General features: G+C 46.1%; 1 protein-coding gene across 1 annotated transcript in view; it reads right to left on the bottom strand.

Moving 5' to 3' along the window:
* The window catches only part of USP16 (ubiquitin specific peptidase 16), a 557,777-nt gene that overhangs the window by 209,429 nt on the left and 324,285 nt on the right, over positions 1-24,063 (bottom strand). Inside the window, exon 12 of the mRNA XM_029578724.1 lies at positions 16,782-16,873. Coding sequence (XP_029434584.1) covers positions 16,782-16,873 — 92 coding nt within the window. The remainder of the gene's footprint in view (positions 1-16,781; positions 16,874-24,063) is intronic.

The raw sequence follows: 24,063 nt of genomic DNA, 5'->3' as shown, positions 1-24,063 counted from the left end.
AATCCAGGTATGGACGACCCCAGCGTGACACTGAATTGAAAGGCCTTGTCTGCCAACTCCCACTCTCCTGGGTCTAAGACCTGCCTGCAGAGGAAACCGTCCGTTACATTATCCTTCCTGGCAATCTGAGAGGTGGATATGTCCTGGAGATGCTGTTCTGCCCACATCATGAGCACATCTACCTCCACTGACATCTGTTGACTTTTGGTTCCACCTTGACGATTGATGTAGGCCGATGTCATGGCACTGTCAGACATTATCCATGATGTTTGGCAAACCACAGGCATGCCAGTTGAACTGCACGTGCTTCCAACTGATTAATGGCCCACTGCCACTCCTCGGCATTCCACCGATTTTGCACGACAAACTCTTGACAATGAGCCCCTCCAACCCAGAAGGCTCACATCTGTCATGAGCATTAACCAGTCCGATGTCTCCAATGAAACCCCTTTCTTGGGATGATCCACTTTTAACACCAGTGCAATTGGACGCTCACCTCCAAAGGCAAGTGGAGTCTCACTGTATACTCCTGCGTCTGCGGATTCCATTGCGAAAGTAACGTGTAATGAAGGAGCTGAATGTGTGCCCTCACCCAGGGGAATGTGGCTTCGACTGATCCCAAGTTCTGCAGGTAAGACCACACCATCGGGCAAATAGCTCAGCTCAGGGACTGAACTTGAGCCTAACTTTTGAATGTGATTCTCCAGTAGAAACACTTCCCCAGCTCCATATCGAAATGCACGCCAAAACACTAACGTCTGACATGGCCATAAACTGCCCTTGGCCAAGTTCATCATCCAGCCTAGCTCCTGAAGCAAGGAGCCAGTGATTCTCATCCTCACTTCTGGCTTGAATCAACCAGTCATCCAGATATGGACAGACCAGAATGCCCTCCTTGCGCAGTCACATCACTACCATCACCATGACCTTGGACAAGATCCTAGGTGCAGTAGCCAGCCCAAAGAAGAGGGGCCTGAAATTGGTGACAACATCCTAGAACGGCAAAGTATAGGAAATATTGATGTTCCTGGTGAATGGGAATATATAGATGGGACACTGATGGATTGAGAGACATGAGAAATTCCCATTTGAACTGCCATTATTACAGAACGTAGAGTTTCCATTCTGAAATGAGTCACACACAAATATAGACTGTTTCCCTCCAGATCCAGGATGGGCCGAAATGACCCCTCTTCCTTCTTCAGGCCAACAAAAAAAAAAAAAAAAATGGAATGATGCCCTGTACTTTATAGCAATCTGGTAACAGGAGTTATGGTTTTCAAATTCAACAGCCTCTTTAATGTAGCCACCACTGCCACTCTCTTCTGTATAGAATTGCATGGAGAGACCATAAATGCATCTGGAGGAATTTGGAGAAATTCTAGAGCATAGCCATCTCTTACCACTTCCAGGACCCACTGGTCCATCAATCTGTGCCCACCTTTGATAAAAGAAATAGACACCTGCCTATCTCCTGATCCAGTAGGTGAGCTCCCACACCATTGTGAAGATCGGGATACTCCAGCCCCGGAGCCCGCATTTTACGAGGCTTCTTAGGCTGAAAGGAATGAGATATTCCGAAGGGACGAGAACGTTGAGTAAGGAAGAAACCCACAGGAATCTCTGGAGAGGCCCCTCACCACAAAAGGATGCAATGCTACCTTTTTCTCTAGCAATTGAGGAACCTTGGATTCGCCCCAGTTATTCTTCATCTTCTCCAATGCACTTTGAATAAAAGAGTAATCTTGTGAGACTGAACTTAGAAATAGTGTCTGTCAACCAATTTTGCCGCCACAGTTGGCACCTAGCTGCTGTCATGTAAGCCACCCCTCTAGCGGCCATCTGCACCAAGTAACAGTCAGCATTGGCCAAGAATGTGACTCCTGGTTCCATCAAAAATTGCCATCAGATCCCGCTCCTTGCATCTTGAGAGAGATACAAACCAACTCGAGCTACCAGGCAACAGCAAGAAGTAATTTGCAAATTCTTTGCCATGGCCTTACATAAGAACATAAGAAATTGCCATGCTGGGTCAGACCAAGGGTCCAAGCCCAGCATCCTGTTTCCAATAGAGGCCAAACCAGGCCACAAGAACCTGGCAAGTACCCAAAAACTAAGTCTATTCCATGTTACCGTTGCTAGTAATAGCAGTGGCTATTTTCTAAGTCAACTTAATTAATAGCAGGTAATGGACTTCTCCTCCAAGAACTTATCCAATCCTTTTTTAAACACAGCTATACTAACTGCACTAACCACATCCTCTGGCAACAAATTCCAGAGTTTAATTGTGCGTTGAGTGAAAAATAACTTTCTCCGATTAGTTTTAAATGTGCCACATGCTAACGTCATGGCGTGCCCCCTAGTCTTTCTATTATCCGAAAGAGTAAATAACCGATTCACATCTACCCGTTCTAGACCTCTCATGATTTTAAACACCTCTATCATATCCCCTCTCAGCCGTCTCTTCTCCAAGCTGAAAATTCCTAACCTCTTTAGTCTTTCCTCATAGGGGAGCTGTTCCATTCCCCTTATCATTTTGGTAGCCCTTCTCTGAACCTTCTCCATCGTAATTATATCTTTTTTCAGATTCGGCAACCAGAATTGTATATCTATCTTGAAACTAGACTACTGCAATTCCCTTCTTCTCGGTCTCCCGGCAACTCCAAACCTCTTCAAATGGTTCAGAACTTAGCAGCCAGGATTCTCACCAATACCAAAAAAAAGGGAACATATCACCCCCACCCTCCAGAACCTCCACTGGCTACCCATCAAATCCAGGATTCTCTTCAAAGTCCTCACGATCATACACAAAGCGAAACACAACCTCACATCTCTCAACACACATATACAACTTAGACCACATACCTCATCTAGACCTATCAGAAGTGCCTACAAAGACACTCTGTATGCCCCTCAAGCGAAAACATCCTTAAGAAAGCGCGCCATATCGACAGCAGGACCCCATCAATGGAATGCATTGCCTCCAGACCTCAGGCAAGAGCCTTGCCCATCTACATTAAAAATAAAACTTAAAACAATGCTATTCAGCCAAGCCTTCCCAGTCACTTAATTCTCCCTCACTTCAGCCTGACTCTTTCAAGCTGACACTCCGTGTGGAGTACATAGTCCAGTGCATTGTTTCGATTGTTTCTCTCATTTATCATCTCATTTGTTTAGAGATGACATTTTAGTTTATGATTTGGTATGTTATGAGCCTTTCCACAGTTAATTGTCACTCTTGTTCTCTGTATTAGGGATGTGAATCGTGTGCCATATCGTCTTAACGATTGAAATCGTGTGGCAGGAGAAGAAAATCGTGTTAGGCACGATTATTTCGTTGAAAAATCGTTAAAAATCGTTTTTTCCGTTAGTGCGCACTAACTCCCGTTAGTGCGCACTAACAGAAATTGATACAATTTGACACTTTTCAGGTCAGTTATGGTCAGTTTAGGAATGAATATGTATTCCTATTGGCTGCCCTCTTATTTATTCATGTTACCAAGGTTCCCACTGACAGGATATGGGGGATGGGAAATGGAAACAGTTGGTAGCTTGACAAAAAAAGTAATGTGATCAGTCAATGTGACTAGAACTTGTGCCCTAACCCTGATACCAGGGGTGTTGTGATCTTCCTGCACACAGTGCCCTATCCCTGGCACCAGGGGTGTTGTGATCTTCATGTACACACAGTGCACTATCCCTATTAATACCAGGAGTGTTGTGATCTTCCTGCACACAGTGCCCTAACCCTGGCACCAGGGGTGTTGTGATCTTCCTGCACACAGTGCCCTATCCCTATTAATACCAGGAGTGTTGTGATCTTCCTGCACACAGTGCCCTAACCCTGGCACCAGGGGTGTTGTGATCTTCCTGCACACAGTGCCCTATCCCTATTAATACCAGGAGTGTTGTGATCTTCCTGCACACAGTGCCCTAACCTGATACCAGGGGTGTTGTGATCTTCCTGCACACAGTGCCCTAACCCTGGCACCAGGGGTGTTGTGATCTTCATGTACACACAGTGCCCTATCCCTATTAAAACCAGGAGTGTTGTGATCTTCCTGCACACAGTGCCCTAGTGCATATCCCTATTAATACCGAGCTGTTGTGATCTTCCTGCACACAGTGCCCTAACCCTGGCACCAGGGGTGTTGTGATCTTCATGTACACAACAATGCCCTATCCCTATTAATACCAGGAGTGTTGTGATCTTCCTGCACACAGTGCCCTAACCCTGACACCAGGGGTGTTGTGATCTTCCTGATGCAGTGCCCTATCCTGCCTGCATTACTAGTGAGAGGCTGGGCTTCACAGACAGGGGGGAGCTTCCTGACCCTCACTCCTCCCCTCCCCATGTCCCAGCCAGTGAATGGTGTGTGGGTGAGGGGGGGGGGGGGAGGATGGTGAGGCTGAAACAGCTCCTTCCCTGCATTACTAGTGAGAGGCTGGCTTCACAGACAGGGGGGAGCTGCCTGACCCTCACTCCTCCCCTCCCCATGTCCCAGCCAGTGAATGGTGTGTGGGTGAGGGGGGGGGGGGGAGGATGGTGAAGGGTGAGACAGCTCCTTCCCTGCATTACTAGTGAGAGGCTGGCTTCACAGACAGGAGGGAGCTGCCTGACCCTCACTCCTCCCCTCCCCATGTCCCAGCCAGTGAATGGTGTGAGGGTGAGGGGGGGGGGGGGGAGGATGGTGAAGGGTGAGACAGCTCCTTCCCTGCATTACTAGTGAGAGGCTGGCTTCACAGACAGGGGGGAGCTGCCTGACCCTCACTCCTCTCCTCCCCATGTCCCAGCCAGTGAATGGTGTGTGGGTGAGGGGGGGGGAGGATGGTGAGGCTGAAACAGCTCCTTCCCTGCATTACTAGTGAGAGGCTGGCTTCACAGACAGGGGGGAGCTGCCTGACCCTCACTCCTCCCCTCCCCATGTCCCAGCCAGTGAATGGTGTGTGGGTGAGGGGGGGGGGGAGGATGGTGAAGGGTGAGACAGCTCCTTCCCTGCATTACTAGTGAGAGGCTGGCTTCACAGACAGGAGGGAGCTGCCTGACCCTCACTCCTCCCCTCCCCATGTCCCAGCCAGTGAATGGTGTGTGGGTGAGGGGGGGGGGAGGATGGTGAAGGGTGAGACAGCTCCTTCCCTGCACTACTAGTGAGAGGCTGGCTTCACAGACAGGAGGGAGCTGCCTGACCCTCACTCCTCCCCTCCCCATGTCCCAGCCAGTGAATGGTGTGTGGGTGAGGGGGGGGGGGGAGGATGGTGAAGGGTGAGACAGCTCCTTCCCTGCATTACTAGTGAGAGGCTGGCTTCACAGACAGGGGGGAGCTGCCTGACCCTCACTCCTCCCCTCCCCATGTCCCAGCGAGTGAATGGTGTGTGGGTAGGGGGGGAAGATGGTGAAGGGTGAGACAGCTCCTTCCCTGCATTACTAGTGAGAGGCTGGCTTCACAGACAGGAGGGAGCTGCCTGACCCTCACCCCTCCCCTCCCCCATGTCCCAGCCAGTGAATGGTGTGTGGGTGAGGGGGGGGGGGAGGATGGGGAAGGGTGAGACAGCTCCTTCCCTGCATTACTAGTGAGAGGCTGGCTTCACAGACAGGAGGGAGCTGCCTGACCCTCACTCCTCCCCTCCCCATGTCCCAGCCAGTGAATGGTGTGTTGGTGAGGGGGGGGGGGATGGTGAAGGGTGAGACAGCTCCTTCCCTGAATTACTAGTGAGAGGCTGGCTTCACAGACAGGGGGGAGCTTCCTAACAAAAATAACAAAAATAATAAACAAACAAGTTCTAGTCACATGAGTGATGATCATAACGTTACTTTTTTTGTCAAGCTTCCAACTGTTTCCATTTCACATCCCCCCAACCATTACACCTCAGTGGGAACCTTGGTAACATCAATAGATAAGAGCACAGCCAGCCAATAGGAACACATATTCATTCCTAAGTGACCTTTACTGACCTGGAAAGTGTCAATTTGTATCATTTTCTGTTAGTGCACACTAACGGGAGTTAGTGCGCACTAACTGGGAGTTAGTGCGCACTAACTCCCGTTAGTGCGCACTAACACGATTTAACGATTTTTAACGATAAATCGTTAGAATTTCTATTGTATTGTGTTCTATAACAATTTAAGATGATATTAACATTATCGGACGATAATTTTAATCTTGGAAAAAGGATTCACATCCCTACTCTGTATCGCCCTTGAGCAAATGTTGTAGTTACATTGTAAACAGATGTGATTTGTATCTTTTTACAGGAACGTGTGTATAAAAAAAGTTATAAATAAATAAAATAAATAAATAGTGGAGCTGTTCCATTCTCCTTATCAGTTTGGTAGCCCTTCTCTGTACCTTCTCCATCGCAATTATATCTTTTTTGAGATGCGGCGACCAGAATTGTACATAGTATTCAAAGTGCGGTCTCACCATAGAGCGATACAGAGGCATTATGACATTTTCCGTTTTATGGACCATTCCCTTTCTAATAATTCCCAACATTCTGTTTGCTTTTTTGACTGCCGCAGAACACTGAATCGACAATTTCAATCTGTTATCCACTATGACGGCAGGGGAGAAGAAAAACTGATACTTCACGCATAACCAGCACAGCTCTCTGCTTCAACGGCAGGGGAGAAGAAAAACAACCAATAAGGGCTGAATAACATAGTCTGGGTAAAACAAATAAGCATGGGTGTAGCTTGCTTATTGCGGTGGTTACTACCCCTAACTAATCAAGCTTGATATTTCACTTGGATGCAGCTCCATCACTGCTCTCTACATCAATGGTAGGGGTGGAAGGGAAATAGAACCAAAGAGCTAAGAGAAACAGATAAGTATGAGAAAAAAAAATGTGTGAAGCTTGCTGGGCAGACTGGATGGGCTGTTTGGTCTTCTTCTGCCGTCATTTCTATGTTTCTATGACGCCTAGATCTCTTTCTTCTAACTTCAGTTAGTCAGCCAGAGTGACTCACTGCTCTCTTGATTAACAAATGTTGGTACCTATTCAAACCAAATCGCACTACCTCAACACCTTTCCAAGGTGAGTAACTGAACTTTTCAACCTTTTTACTTAGGTATAAACTGCTCCTAGCTTATTTCAAACTTCTGGCTACTTTTTGTGGTTTGGTTTTTTTTAAATACAAACACTCAGTTCTGCTTACTAGCTGCCTTACAGACTTTTAAAAATAAACACACTACCTACTGCTTACTAGCTGCCTTATTGACTGACTATTCCCTAAGTAAACTTGATTAATAGCCGTTAATGGACTTCTCCAAGAATGTATCCAAACCTTTTTTGAACCCAGCTACACTAAATGCACTAACCACATTCTCTGGCAACAAATTCCAGAGCTTTATTGTGCGTTGAGTGAAAAAGAATTTTCTCCGATTAGTCTTAAATGTGCTACTTGCTAACTTCATGGAATGCCCCCTAGTCCTTCTATTATTCAAAAGTGTAAATAACAGAGTCACATCTACTGGTTCAAGATCTCTCATGATCTTAGACCTCTATCATATCTCCCCTCAGCTGTCTCTTCTCCAAGCTGAAAAGTCCTAACCTCTTTAGTCTTTCCTCATAGGGGAGCTGTTCCATTCCCTTTATCATTTTGGTAGCCCTTCTCTGTACCTTCTCCATCGCAATTATATCTTTTTTGAGATGCGGCGACCAGAATTGTACACAGTATTCAAGGTGCGGTCTCACCATGGAGCGATATAGAGGCATTATGACATTTTACGTTCTATTAACCATTCCCTTCCTAATAATTCCTAACATTCTGTTTGCTTTTTTGACTGCTGCAGCACACTGAGCCGACGATTTTAAAGTATTATCCTTTAATTATCTCTTTCTTTCATTCGGATATACTATCAGCAATTTATACCACACTTAGCTTTAGCATTCCACATTTGTCGCATATGCAACCTTTGTACTGTCCGTTACATATATAATTTCACAGTTCAATGCATTTAGGGCCAGATTTTCAAAAGCATTTACTCGAGCAAAACTGGTTTTTGCTCGAGTAAATACACTTTACTCAAGTAAGTGGGCTTTTCAAAATTGCTACAATATATGCCATTGAATTGTCCATAGGATTTACTCAAGTAAGTGCACTTTACTCGAGTAAATAGCTTTTGAAAATTGCTACGATAGCATGTCACATTTACATGCGTAACTCCTTTGAAAATGACCCCCTTAACCCCTGCACATAGTTCTTCTCTATATAGTTCTCCTCTCACCCCCAGTTGCCGTTTATAGTTGCCGTTTATTATGTCCATTCTACCCATGCCTGTTCTATGTAAAACGCCCTACATGCGTAAGTTTTTGTTATGCTGTGAACCGATGTGATATCTTGGATGAATGTCGGTATATAAAAACCAATAAATAAATAAATAAAAATAAATAAATTCTCCACTGCCTAGATCTTTTTCCTGGGTGGTAGCTCCTAATATGGAACCTAACATCGTGTAACTACAGCAAGGGTTATTTTTCCCTATATGCAACACCTTGCACTTGTCCACATTAAATTTCGTCTGCCATTTGGATGCCCAATCTTCCAGTCTTGCACGGTCCTCTTGCAATGTATCACAGTCTGCTTGTGATTTAACTACTCTGAATAATTTTCTATCATCCGCAAATTTGATAACCTCACTCATCGTATTCCTTTCCAGATCATTTATATATATATTGAAAAGCACCGGTCCAAGTACAGATCCCTGAGGCACGCCACTATTTACTCTTTTCCACTGAGAAAATTGACCATTTAATCCTACTCTCTGTTTCCTGTCTTTTAACCAGTTTGTAATCCACGAAAGGAAATCGGCTATCTCATCACTTTTTAGTTTTCGTAGAAGCCTCTCATGAGGGACTTGTCAAACGCCTTCTGAAAATCCAAATATACAACATCTACCGGTTCACCTTTATCCACATGCTTATTAACATAAAAAAAATGAAGGAGATTAGTTAGGCAAGACTTCCCTTGGATAAATCCATGTTGACTGTGTTCTATTAAATCATGTCTTTCAATATGCACTACGATTTTGGCCTTGAGAATAGTTTCCACTATTTTTCCCGGCACTGAAGTCAGGCTCACTGGTCTATAGTTACCCGGATCGCCCCTGGAGACTTTTTTAAATATTGGGCTTACATTGGCCACCCTCCAGTCTTCAGGTATAATGGATGATTTTAATGATAGATTACAAATTTTAACTAATAGATCAGAAATTTCATTTTTGAGTTCCTTCAGTACCCTAGGATGCATACCATCCAGTCCAGGTGATTTGCTACTCTTTAGTTTGTCAATCTGGCCTACTACATCTTCCAGGTTCACAGTGATTTCGTTCAGTTCGTCTGACTCATCACCCCTGAAAACCATCTCCGGAACTGGTATCTCCCCAACATCCTCATTAGTAAACACGGAGGCAAAGAATTCATTTAGTCTTTCTGCAATGGCCTTATCTTCCCTAAGAGCCCCTTTAACCCCTCGGTCATCTAATGGTCCAACAGACTCCCTCACAGGTTTCTTGCTTTGGATATATTTAAAAAAGTTTTTATTATGAGTTTTTGCCTCTATGGCCAACTTCATTTCAAATTCTCTCTTCGCCTGTCTTATCAATGTTTTACACTTAACTTGACAATGCTTATGTTTTATCCTATTTTCTTCAGATGGATCCTTCTTCCAATTTTTGAAGGATTTTTTTTTGGCTAAAATAGCCTCTTTCACCTCACCTTTTAACCATGACTGTAATCGTTTTGCCTTCCTTCCACCTTTCTTAATGTGTGGAATACATATGGACTGCGCCTCTAGGATTGTATTTTTAAACAATGTCCAAGCTTGTTGAACACAACTTTGCAGCTGCACCTTTCAGGTTTTTTTCTAACTATTTTCCTCATTTTATCAAAGTTTCCCTTTTGAAAATTTAGTGTTAGAGCTGCAGATTTACTTATTGTCCCCCTTCCAGTTATTAGTTTAAATTTAATCCTGTTATGATAAGAACATAAGAAATTGCCAAGCTGGGTCAGACCAAGGGTCCATCAAGCCCAGCATCCTGTTTCCAACAGAGGCCAAACCAGGCCACGAGAACCTGGCAATTACCCAAACACCTAGAAGATCCCATGCTACTGATGCAATTAATAGCAGTGGCTATTCCCTAAGTAAACTTGATTAATAGCAGTTAATGGACTTCTCTTCCAAGAACTTATCCAAACCTTTTTTGAACCCAGCTACACTAACTGCACTAACCACATCCTCTGGCAACAAATTCCAGAGCTTTATTGTGCGTTGAGTGAAAAAGAATTTTCTCCGATTAGTCTTAAATGTGCTACTTGCTAACTTCATGGAATGCCCCCTAGTCCTTCTATTATTCGAAAGTGTAAATAACCGAGTCACATCTACTCGTTCAAGACCTCTCATGATCTTAAAGACCTCTATTATATCCCCCCTCAGCCGTCTCTTCTCCAAGCTAAAAAGCCCTAACCTCTTCAGCCTTTCCTCATAGGGGAGGCTGTTCCATCCCCTTTATCATTTTGGTTGCCCTTCTCTGTACTTTCTCCATTGCAACTATACCTTTTTTGAGATCACTGTTACCAAGTGGCCCCACCACCATTACCTCTCTCACCAAATCCTGCATTCCACTAAGAATTAAATCTAAAATAGCTCCCTCTCTTGATGGTTCCTGAACCAATTGCTCCATGAACCAATCATTTTACATCTAGAAACTTTATGTCTCTAGCAATCCTGATGTTACATTTACCCAGTCAATATTGGGGTAACTGAAATCTCCCATTATTATTTCACTGCCAAATTGATTTGCTTCCCTGATTTCTCTTAGCATTTCATCATCTGCCTGACCATTTTGTCCAGGTGGACAATAGGAATATACTATCACTATACTCTTACCCAACACACATGGGATTTCTACTGAGCATTTAGTCTCTTGTATGATCTTTATCCTGTTGGACTCCATACCCTCCCGGACATAAAGTGCCACACCCCCCCACCAAGTTGATCCTTCCTATCATTGCGATATAATTTGTACCCTGATATAGCACTGTCTCATTGGTTATCCTCCTTCCACCAAGTCTCTGTGATGCCAATTATGTCAATCTCATCATTTGCTACTATACACTAACTCTCCCATCTTACTTCTTAGACTTCTGGCATTGGCATACAGACATTTCAAAGTGTGGTTTTTGCTTGTTTTAACAACCTGCTTTTCAGTTGTTTGGGATAATTCGGAAATAATTAGCTTTGGTGATTTTTTACATATAGGCATATGAACTATGTTTGCTTTTAATGGAACCTCTCTGTTGGGATGCCCTAACTCTCCTGTTTCATTAGTATCCTTCAAGGATATATTTCTCCGAACCATGCACTGCTGAGTGACTGTCGGCTTTCCCCCTTGTTCTAGTTTAAAAGCTGCTCTATTTCCTTTTTAAAAGTTAGTGCTAGCAGCTTGGTTCCACTCTGGTTAAGGTGGAGCCCATTCTTTCGGAAAAGTCTCCCCTTTCCCCAAAAGTTTCCCCAGTTCCTTACAAAGCTGAATCCCTCATCCCTGCACCATCGTTTCATCCATGCATTGAAACTCTGGAGCTCTGCCTGCCTATGGGGACCTGCGCGTGGAACAGGGAACATTTCAGAGAATGCTTCCCTGGAGGTTCTGGATTTAAGCTTTCTACCTAAGAGCCTAAATTTGACTTCCAGAGCCTCCCTCCCACATTTTCCTATGTTGTTGGTGCCCACATATACCACAACAGCTGGCTCCTCTCCAGCACTGTCTAAAATCCTATCTAGGTGACGCATGAGGTCCGCCACCTTCGCACCAGGTAGGCATATTTCCAGTCGATCCTCACGCCCACCAGCCACCCAGCTGTCTACATTCCTAATAATCGAATCACCAACTATGATGGCTGACCTAACCCTTCCCTCCTCATCAGTAGGCCTTGGGGAGATATCCTCGGTGCAAAAGGACAATGCACCCCCTAGACAGCAGGTGGTGCATTGTCCTTGCTACAGGATCCTTTCCTGCTGCACCAGGTTGATGCTCTCCAATCATGAGACCTTCTTCCTCCAAGGCAGCACCAGGGCTGCCAGTCTGAAGTTGGGACTTGGCTACTACGTCCCTGAAGGTCTCATCTATATACCTCTCTGTTTGCCTCAGCTCCTCCAGGTCTGCCACTCTAGCCTCCAGAGATCGGACTTGTTCTCAGAGCCAGGAGCTCTTTGCATCACATGCACATATACAACTTCTCACCGGTGGGTAAAAAATCATATATGTGACACACTATGCAGAAGCGACTCACCTTGTGGTTCTGTGAGGACGTGAAGAGATCCATGGTCGGCTGACTCCACTGGTGGAAGATTTTGTTCGCCACAGAGGGGTTCAGGGACCTCTCGTGGTAGTCCGCCACCACATTCTCCGTCCCTGCCAGGTACACCACATTCTCCGTCCCTGCCAGGTACACCACATTCTCCGTCCCTGCCAGGTACACCGCGCGCAGGGTCATGGCACATGACAGGGCCCAGGCCCAGATCTGCGCTGTCTCTTGACAGAGGAGATAAGAGCCTATGTCCCCCTGTTTGTTCATGTACCACATGGCCACTTGGTTGTCCGTCTGAATTAAGACAACCTTGTTCACCAGGCAGTCCTGGAATGCATAGAGCGCAAACTGCATCGCCCAGAGTTCCAGGAAGTTTATCTGGCATCTCACTTCGGGCTTCAACCACACCCCTTGGGTGCGGAGGCCATTGACATGGGCACCCCAGCCTAGGTTGGATGCATCCGTGCTCAGGATCACCTGGGCAGCAGGGGGCTGAAAGGAAAGACCCTTGCTCAAGTTGAATTCTTGTGCTCAACAGGCGAAGGGAGAGCTGAAGCAGTTATCCGGACCAATGCCGACAGTTCCTGAGAGGCTTGGTGCCATTGTGACCAGTGTCCACTGCGTAACTCTCATGGCCAGGCAGGCCATTGGGGTGACGTGCATCGAGGACACCATGTACCCAGCAACCTCAAGAGCAGTCGAGCTGAGGCCATCTGCCAGCGACGAATGGACCTGGCTAAACCAGCCAGGGTGGCTATGCGATCGCTGGGAAGGAAAGCCTTGGCCACCATGTGTCCAGATCCACACCGATGAAACAGAGCCGCTGGGATGGCATCCAGCTGAGATTTCATGAAGTTGACTAGGAACCCCAGCAATTGGAGGAGCCCTACTGTCAAGGTCAGGGACTGAAGGGCTCCCTCCCTCGAGGAACTCCTGATGAGCCAATCATCTAGGTATGGGAAGACATGTACTCCCCTTCTAGGTATGGGAAGACATGTACTCCCCTGCAGCATAAGTGTACTCCCACCACTGCCAGACACTTTGTGAAGACCCGAGGTGCGGAGGAAAGCCTGAAGGGAAGAACCCTGTATTGGAAACATTGCTGGGCTACTACCACGAAGCACAGATATTTCCGATGCGGCGGAATGCTACCCTGGATGTTCTGGATTTAAGCTTGATACCCAAGATCCTAAATTTGGCTTCTAGAACTGCCCTCCAACATTTTCCTATGTCGTTGGGGCCCACATGTACCTGGACATCCGACACCTCTCCAGCACTGTCTAAAACCCTATCTAGGTGACGCGTGAGGTCCGCCACCTTCGCACCAGGTAGGCATGTTTCCAGGCGATCCTCACACCCACCAGCCACCTGGATGTCTACATTCCTAATAATCAAATCACCAACTATGATGGCTGACCTAACCCTTCCCTCCTGGGCAGTAGGCCTTGGGGAAATATCCTCGGTGCGAAAAGACAATGCACCACCTGGACAGCAGGTCCTTGCTACAGGATCCTTTCCTGCAGCACCAGGTTGATGCTCTCCAATCATGAGACCTTCTTCCTCCAAGGCAGCACCAGGGCTGCCAGTCTGAAGTTGGGACTTGGCTACTATGTCCCTGAAGGTCTCATTATACATCTGTCTGCCTCAGCTCCTCCAGGTCTGCCACTCTAGCCTTCAGAGATCGGACTCGTTCTCTGAGAGCCAGGAGCTCTTTCAATCGCATGCACATGTACAATTTCTCACCGGCAGGTAAAAAAAAGATTTGTGAGGCAAGACATTCGATGCTTCACACTCGATGCAAAAGACTGGGAAGCCCCCCTCTTGCTGCTGGACTGCTGCCTTCATCTCAAATTTGTTCAGTTCCTACTTAAGTTTTAGGTTGCTTTGGGAGTAGGAATGTGTCTTAATTAACGTCCTTTAAATGTATTAGTGAATTCACTATATGTCTGGTAGTGGCCTACAGGGGAATGATCAAACTCTCAATAAGTTGGTGTTTTTTGGGTTTTTTTTGTGAAAATGGCACCTGCTGGGGAGGAGCCGGCTGTCGTGGTACATGTGGGCACCAATGACATAGGAAAATGTGGGACAGAGGTTCTGGAAGCCAAATTTTAGGATTTTAGGTAGGAAGCTGAAATCCAGAACCTCCAGGGTGGCATTCTCTGAAATGCTTCCTGTTCCACGTGCAGGTCCCCAGAGGCAGGCAGAGCTCTAGCGTTTCAATGCGTGGATGAGACGATGGTGCAGGGAAAAGGGATTCAGATTTGCAAGGAACTGGGGAAACCTTTGGGGAAAGGGGAGACTTTTCCCGAAAGGATGGGCTCCACTTTAACCAGAGTGGACCCAAGCTGCTGGCACTAACTTTTAAAAAGGAGATAGAGCAGCTTTTAAACTAGAACAAGGGGGAAAGCAGACAGTCACTCAGCAGTGCATGGTTCGGAGAAATGTATCCTTGAAGGATACTAATGAAACAGGAGAGTTAGGGCATCCCAACAGAGAGGTTCCATTAAAAGCAAACATATGTAAAAAATCACCGAATCTAATGATTTCTGAATTATCCCTAACAACTGAAAAGCAGGTTGTTAATACAAACAAAACACACACTTTGAAATGTCTGTATGCCAATGCCAGAAGTCTAAGAAGTAAGATGGGAGAGTTAGAGTGTATAGCAGCAAATGATGAGATTGACATAATTGGCATCACAGAGACTTGGTGGAAGGGGGATAACCAATGGGACAGTGGTATAGCAGGGTACAAACTATATCGCAATGATAGGGAGGATCAACTTGGTGGGGGTGTGGAACTTTATGTCCAGGAGGTTATAGAGTCCAACAGGATAAAGCTCATACAAGAAACTAAATGCTCAGTGGAATCTATTTGGGTAGAAATCCCATGTGTGTTGGGAGTATACTACCGTCCACCTGGACAAAATGGTCAGACAGATGATGAAATGCTTAGAGAAATCAGGGAAGCTAACCAATTTGGCAGTGCTGAAGACCTAAGTTCCATTGAAAAATCCTCTTCAGAGTCAGAATCACCTCCCAGGGACTCCTCAGCACCCTCTGAATCTTCTCGGGCACTCTCTCGATCAGACATGGCTGGGGAGAAGGAAAGAGAAGCAGGCCCATTCCCTGTCTCCTGAGACGCAGGAACAGATTCCAAGATGGCTGCCGCTCCTGTGTTGCCGGAGAGAGCAGCTTTACCAGACACTACCAATTGGGACAGCCTCCCTTCAACGACTGCCGTCATTGTGCTGGAACAGTCTTCCCCACTGAACCTGCACTTACTTGCACAGTCCTGATGAGGAAAGTCGCATCTTATCTCCACAAGCATGGCAGCGTCTCACTGACTCCACGGCTGCTACCATGCTGACTGCCTGCTCCTGCAGACTTTGTTGGCGCTATCTGCTGGTCACCCCACTGCAGCTCCATGGTGTCCAACTGATCCCCAGTCACTCCACGAAGCCTGCTGCCACTTCACCCAGACCCCGAACTGCTCCCTGAGCCACACCGGACTGCTTTCCCAACATGAGACTAAGAGCTCGCCTTCTCTCTGTTTTGTTTTGTTTTTTTAAAGCTTAATCAACTGAAAAGAAAAGCTGAAGGGATACTTTGCTGTCGCCGACATCCAGCACTATCTGAGAGTCAAGGGTGAGCAGCGGGGGGTGGAATTTAGGGTCACCAATCCCTGCTTGCCCACTCAACCTGAAGGATGGTCCTTCCCAGAACCTAACACTCCAGGGAGTACAATTCCAATTGAACATTTAAAACATTTTTTTTTTTACTATAGACTGCAGGTTTTACATTTCTATCATCTGCTGGAGACAGATGAGGGACTGCGATTGGAATGCTAATATAAGTAGCGCGGTGTCAGTAAAGCTTTTCTTCTTTGTTTCCATTTGATGATAGCGAACAATACCTTTGTGGCTGGACTGATCTGGGAACTGAACAGGAACATTTTAATTATCTTGGACTTTCAAACCAGTGGTTTTTGTTTTAAAGCTTATGGGTATAGACAAAGATTTGAACATATATACCCTAGAGGAAAGGTGAGATATAGGAGATATGATAGCGATGTTTAAATATCTCAAATGTTTCATGCACAGGAAGCAAGCTTCTTTCAATGGGAAGGCGGCTCTAAAACAAGGGTATAGGATAAGGATGACAGGCGTAATTTTAGGAAGTATTTCTTTACAGCCAAGGTAACAGATGTATGGAACAACCTCCCAGTGGAGGTGTTATAGATAAAAACAGTATCTGAATTCAAGAAAGCATGGGATAAACAGAAGATCTGAGGGAGGAACAGGAACTATAAAGCTAAATTAGTTGGGCAGATGGGCAGACTAGAAAGGCCATATAGTCTTTTTCTTCCATCACATCTCTGCCACTTCTGCATCACTGCAGTTGGTTTGTGAGCAGTAGCTTCCATTTGTAAATAAAACTATTAGAGAATTATCCATGCACGGACTCACTTACACTTCTGCACTCCTCACACATAATTGTACTAGTCAGTTCACCACCAAAAATTCGATCCACAAAGTTTGGAATTGCCCTTTTCTTTTCATACTCTGGTGGAAAAAAGAAAAAAAGTTATCAAATCCACTTCATCATGTTCACAGACATCCATTTTTCATCACCTACAGAAGAGATTTAGCAATGAATAAGGAAGACTTCAAGATAATCACAGGACCGATTCAAGGTTGTAAACTTCTCCCACTTATGCCTTAGTCTGACTTTAGAGTACACCCTCAAATTCCAAGTAAATCTTTGAAGTATCTGTTCAGACTGCCCCAGAATGAGTGCCAATCTTGTGGCTACACCAAACTGAATTCAAAACTAAATAAAAAATAAACCTGTCTGGAAAGAAAAATTGGTTCTTACCTGCTGATTTTCATTCCTGGAATACCACAGATCAGTCCAGACAAGTGGGTTTTGCATCCCTAGCAGCAGATGGAGGCAGAGAATAAAACTTTTTCAGTCACTGCTACTTAACAGAGTGCCACCTGCAGTCCCCCTCAGTATTAACCTGTACCCAAGCCAAGGTGACTACTTCCCAAACTAAGGATTTCTCCCTCTAGAGCGAGCTAAGGAATACTTGGAACCCCCCATCAAAACTGAACCCTCAACTTAGGATAATGAAAAAAAAACTTACGCTCTCAAAATAGCTTAAGCTATGTATAACTTTGTTCAAATTCTGAATCACTCATTCAACTTCTGCAGTAAGAACCAATTTTCCTTTAAAAACATAAGAACATAAGAAAATGCCATACTGGATCAGACCAAGGGTCCATCAAGCCCAGCATCCTGCTTCCAACAGTGGCCAATCCAGGCCACAAGAACCTGGCAAGTACCCAAAAACTAAGTCTATTCCATGTTACCATTTGCTAATGGCAGTGGCTATTCTCTAGGTGAACTTAATAGCAGGTAATGGACTTCTCCTCCAAGAACTTATCCAATCCTTTTTTAAACACAGCTATACTAACTGCACTAACCACATCCTCTGGCAACAAATTCCAGAGTTTGTGCGTTGAGTAAAAAAGAACTTTCTCCGATTAGTTTTAAATGTGCCCCATGCTAACTTCATGGAGTGCCCCCTAGTCTTTCTACTATCCGAAAGAGTAAATAACTGATTCACATCTACCCGTTCTAGACCTCTCATGATTTTAAACACCTCTATCATATCCCCCCTCAGTTGTCTCTTCTCCAAGCTGAAAAGTCCTAACCTCTTTAGTCTTTCCTCATAGGGGAGCTGTTCCATTCCCTATATCATTTTGGTAACCCTTCTCTGTACCTTCTCCATCGCAATTATATCTTTTTTGAGATGCGGCGACCAGAATTGTACACAATATTCAAGGTGTGGTCTCACCATGGAGCGATACAGAGGCATTATGACATTTTCCGTTTTATTCACCATTCCCTTTCTAATAATTCCCAACATTGTTTGCTTTTTTTGACTGCCGCAGCACACTGTACGACGATTTCAATGTGTTATCCACTATGACACCTAGATCTCTTTCTTGGGTTGTAGCACCTAATATGGAACCCAACATTGTGTAATTATAGCATGGGTTATTTTTCCCTATATGCATCACCTTGCACTTATCCACATTAAATTTCATCTGCCATTTGGATGCCCAATTTTCCAGTCTCACAAGGTCTTCCTGCAATTTATCACAATCTGCTTGTATTTAACTATTCTGAACAATTTTGTGTCATCTGCAAAATTTGATTATCTCACTCGTCGTATTTCTTTCCAGATCATTTATAAATATATTGAAAAGTAAAGGTCCCAAGACTAGTCCCTGAGGCACTCCACTGTCCACTCCCCTTCCACTGAGAAAATTGCCCATTTAATCCTACTCTCTGTTTTCCTGTCTTTTAGCCAGTTTGCAATCCACGAAAGGACATCGCACCTATCCCATGACTTTTACTTTTCCTAGAAGCCTCTCATGAGGAACTTTGTCAAAAGACGCCTTCTGAAATCCAAGTATACTATATCTAATCTGGTTTCACCTTTATCCACTGTTTATTAACTCCTTCAAAAAAGTGAAGCAGATTTGTGAGGCCAAGACTTGCCCTGGGTAAAGCCATGCTGACTTTGTTCCATTAAACCATGTCTTTCTATATGTTCTGTGATTTTGGTGCATACCCCAGATCAGTCCAGCAAGTGGGATATACCCAAGCCCTTCTACACTGGGTGGGAACCCAAAAGACCAGCACACGTTCAACAAACGTGGCCTCCTCTAGAGCCCTAGCATCCAAACAGTAATATTTAGTAAAAGTGTGGAAAGACCAAGTCACTGCTCGACAAATCTCCTGTGGAAAAACCAACTGACACTCTGCCAAGAGGCTGCTTGTGCCATAGTAATACGTGCCCGCAGCCCTTCCGGGACCAATCAACCCTTACAAATACAGGCTGAAATAATTGTTTCCTTCAACCATCTTGCAATCGTGCTCTTAGCTGCTTTGCAACCCTTCTTTGGTCCACTGAATAAGGCAAAGGTGGTCCAACCTCCGAAAGTCATTAGTAACTTTGAGACACCACAATAGGACCTGACGCACATCCAAAAGATGAAGCTCCTTTGAATGGGGCGAACCAGACGTCAGATTTATTTATTTATAGTTTTTTATATACCGCCGCTCAAAGATATCACGTCGGTGTACAATGAACAGGAACTTACGCCGGAGCGTTATACATTTAACAGGGTTAAATAAACAGATGCGGAAAGCCCAGTAATACCATAGTCTGGCTAAGATAAAAGGCCGACATGACTTTAGGTAAAAAGGAAAGCACCGTACACAACGAAACTCCGTTGTCCAAAAGCTGCAAAAAGATCTCTGCACAATAAGGCTTGTAGCTCCTAAATTTCCCTAGCTGAACAAATCACACCAGGAAAACAATTTTCAAGTTGAGGTCCTTCAAAGATGCCCTCCTTAATGGTTCAAAAGGAGGCCCACACAGTACCCGAAGAACCAGATTAAGATTCAAAGACTGAAAAATCCTACAAACCGGACAATGCAAATGCTTTGCTCCTTTATTTATTTTTCCTATACTGACATTCGATTTGCCATATCACATCAGTTTACATATAACTAGTGGTCTAAGGCAAGCCTTATGATGTCCTGATACAGTATAACAGCTTAATTAGATAACTAGCTAGATACAAATAATAGTTATATAAGGTAGTATTATGGATATAAGAAAATCTATGTTCGGATGAGACGGTAGTGGCCGCCCTTGAAACCTCACACGGAAACAGCCCGAGGCTGCTACCTGGACTCTGAGAAAATTATAGGCTAAACCCTTTGACAAGTCATCTTGCAAAAAGCCCAAGACCTGGGCAATGTCCACCTGCAAAGGATCAGCGAGATGGACCCCTCACCAAGTCTCAAACATTCTCCAGACTCAAATATGCACCAAGGAAGCAGAAGACCTTCTAGCCTGGAGTAGTAATCACTGGCTCTGAATACCCCCTTCAAGCGGAAGCACTGCCTCTCACAAGCTAGGCCGCTAGACAGAAGCGAGCCGCTTACTCCAAAAAGATGAGCCCTCAAGTGGCTTAACCGGACAGGACAGTCTGCTATCAGCTGAAACAGATCTGCAAACCATGGCTAGTACGGCCATGCCGGCACCACCAGGATCACTCTTCCCTGATGTTGTTCGATGCGTCGCAGCATCCAATTGACGAGTGACCACGGGGGAAATACATACAGCAGAAGTCTCACGGGCTACGCCTGTACCAGAGCATTGATACTTCAAAGAAATTCCCTCCAGCAGCTGAAAAATCTGATCAGCTTGGCATTCTTCTGAGTTACAATGAGATTGAACTGGGATGAGCTCCAGCTGTGCCAAATGAGGGCAAAGGCCTCTGCTGACAGCTCCCATTCTCCCAGATCCAGCTGTTGCCTGCTGAGAATCCACCTGCACATTGTCCACACATTTGCTAATTTTAGAACAGTACTACAAACATATTTGCAAGTATCAATTATTGCAATGCTTTATTATTGGGACTACCTTATACCACATTGAGACCACTTCAAATACTGCAGAATTCTGCAGCAAGAGTATTGATAGGAAAGAGAAGGGATCATATCACAGCTACATTGGCAGACCTCCATTGGTTACCAATTGATCAAAGAATTCAATATAAAGCATTATGCTTGATACATAAGCTCATCTATGATGACAAAGCAGAGTGGCTTAACACTGCTATTCGCCTGCACGTGCCGCAAAGAAATCTTAGATCTGCAAATCAGGCTTTATTAACTGTTCCCTCAATGAAAACAGCATGACTGACGCAGGTTAGAGATCGAGCTCTGTCCTTAGCAGGGCATAAGTTGTGGAACCCTATACTATTAGAGTTAAGAGTTCAAAGAAACTACAAGTTATTTAAAGATATGTTAAAGACCTGGCTTTTTAAAACAAGCATTTGGCAATGAAAATAAAAACAAGAAATGAAAGGCTGCGCACGTTAGCTCCTAAAAAAATTAATAGGATTATGGCTTGTATTAGTATTTGTTTACTATTTTCTTATACTTTAATTTTTTTTAATTTAAATTTTATTAATATTTTCAAATTCAATACAGTGCAATGCTATTGTACATAACATATTGGGAATTAAACAGTTGCTAAAACAATATCAAAAGTAGCAATTCTTAAGCATCCCAAACAAAAGTCTGTATTGTGGTATCTTCTCTCCTGTTCCGTTATCCCACCCACCCCTTTCCTGCTTGTCCATCTTGCAATCTTCAAACTATGGTACTGGCTTCGGAGACTTCCGTCACAGGCTGAGGATGAATCATAGTAGTCTTAAGATCACAATGTCAATGAACTTCTGATCTTGAAATACCACTTGGAGAGCTATTATATCCATGGGGGCGGATTTTCAGAGCCCTGCTCGCCTAAATCCGCCCAAAACCGGGCGGATTTAGGCGAGCAGGGCCCTGCGCGCCGGTGAGCCTATTTTACATAGGCTTACTGGCGCGCGCAGAGCCCCGGGACTCGCGTAAGTCCCGGGGTTCTCCGAGGGGGGCGTGTCGGGGGCGGGCCCGGTCGTCGCGGCGTTTAGGGGGCGTGTCGGCAGCGTTTTGGGGGCGGGTACGGGGGCGTGGCTACGGCCCGGGGCGGTCCGGGGGCGTGGCCGCGCCCTCCGTTCCCGCCCCCAGGTCGCGTCCCGGCGCGCAACAGGCCCGCTGGCGCGCGGGGATTTACTTCTCCCTCCGGGAGGTGTAAATCCCTGGAGAAAGGTAAGGGGGGGGTGTAGACAGGGCCAGGCGGGTGGGTTAGGTAGAGGAAGGGAGGGGAAGGTGAGGGGAGGGCGTAAGAAAATTATTACTTACCTGCTAATTTTCGTTCCTGTAGTACCATGGATCAGTCCAGACAGTGGGTTATGTCCCCAATCCAGCAGATGGAGTCAGCACAAGCTTTGAGGGGGCGTATCCATATATACTACTACCCCCTCTGCAGGAGTTCAGTATCGAGTATATCAAAGCCAGAGTAGAAACCCCCGAAGGATCAAGTTTGTGGAAACAGATAATGAAAACAATTGTAACCGCAACAAGTAACTGCAAACATCCTACCAACTTGTAGGGAGCTGTGAAAAACAGCGAAAAGAAACGACTGTGAAGACACAGAACACTGCGAGCAAGAAGTAGCGCAGAGCTGAGCAGGATCAAGAACCCAAACGCGGTGGGCGTCTGGACTGATCCATGGTACTACAGGAACGAAAATTAGCAGGTAAGTAATAATTTTCTTTTCCCTGTACGTACCTGGATCAGTCCAGACAGTGGGATGTACCCAAGCTTCCCTAAATCGGGTGGGGTCCTGCGAGGCCTGCTCGGAGAACCTGCTCGCCAAAGTGTCCAGAGACTGAAGAGGCGAGGTGCAGACGATAGTGCCTCGAGAACGTGTGTAACGATTTCCAGGTGGCTGCCCTACAAATTTCCTGCGAGGATACCGAGCGAACCTCCGCCCAGGAAGCCGCCTGAGAACGTGTAGAATGCGCTATGATTCCGGGTGGGGGAGTCCGACCCGACCCAATGTAGGAAGCAGCAATGCCGGCCTTCAGCCATCTGGCAATGGTAGTCTTCGAAGCCTGAGACCCCTTCTTAGGACTGGCCCAGAGTACAAAGAGATGGTCAGAGGTCTGGAACTCATTTGTAGCCTCCAGATAGAGGCGCAGAGTGCGCTTGACATTCAAGAGATGGAGAGACTTCGGCTCTGAGGAAGAGAAGGACGGCAACTCCACCGTCTGGTTCACATGGAATGCAGAAACCACCTTCGGAAGGAAGGAGGGAACGGTGCGAAGCGAAACTCCAGAGTCGGAGAAACGGAGATAGGGCTCTCTACACGACAGAGCCTGCAGCTCTGAGATGCGTCGAGCGGAACAGATGGCCACAAGAAATACAGTCTTGAGAGTGAGATCCTTTATCGTTGCGCTGCGCAGCGGCTCGAACGGTGGTCCCGACAGGGAGCGAAGCACAAGGTTAAGACTCCGGGAGGGACAAGGGTCCCGTAACGGAGGACGCATATGCTTGACACCCTGGAGAAAACAAGCAATGTCAGGATACTGTAGAAGACAGCCCCCATCGCTCAACAGCAAACCAAGGGCGGCCACCTGAACCCGTAGTGAATTATAGGCGAGCCCTTTTTCCACCCCCGCCTGTAGAAACTGAAGGATCTGAGGTACAGAAGCCTTAGCGGGTCTCGTGGCCTGGCTGGTACACCACAGCTCGAACATAGGCCGCCGACGTCGATGTCTTTCGTGCCCGCAATAGCATGGATACTACCGCCTCCGGGTAGCCCCAACGCCAGAGGCGGCGCCTCACAAAAGCCAGGCCGCAAGACAGAAGAGTTCTGCCTGCTCGAAAAATACCGGGCCCTGATGTAGGCGCTGGGGGAGGTGCCCCAGCCTGATTGGCCCGTCGATCACCAGCTGTAGCAGGTCTGCAAACCAGGGTCGCCTGGGCCATTCCGGGGCGACGAAAACCACGGTCCCCTGATGGCTTTCTATTCTGCGGAGCATCCTGCCCACCAGGGGCCATGGTGGAAAAGCGTAGAGCAGAAGATGTGGCGGCCACAGGAGGACCAGGGCATCCACTCCCTCCGCGCCGCGCTCTCTCCGGCGACTGAAGAAGCGTGGAGCCTTGGCGTTGAGAGCGGACGCCATCAGATCCAAGTGGGGGGCCCCCCACCGATGGACGAGAAGTTGCATCGCTTTGTCGGAGAGAGACCACTCTCCGGGGTCCAGCAGTTGAC

Source organism: Rhinatrema bivittatum, chromosome 15 (genome assembly GCF_901001135.1).
Source record: "Rhinatrema bivittatum chromosome 15, aRhiBiv1.1, whole genome shotgun sequence".
NCBI lineage: Eukaryota > Metazoa > Chordata > Amphibia > Gymnophiona > Rhinatrematidae > Rhinatrema > Rhinatrema bivittatum.
Note: the sequence above shows the minus strand (reverse complement) of the source record. Positions and strands in the feature narration are given on the sequence as shown.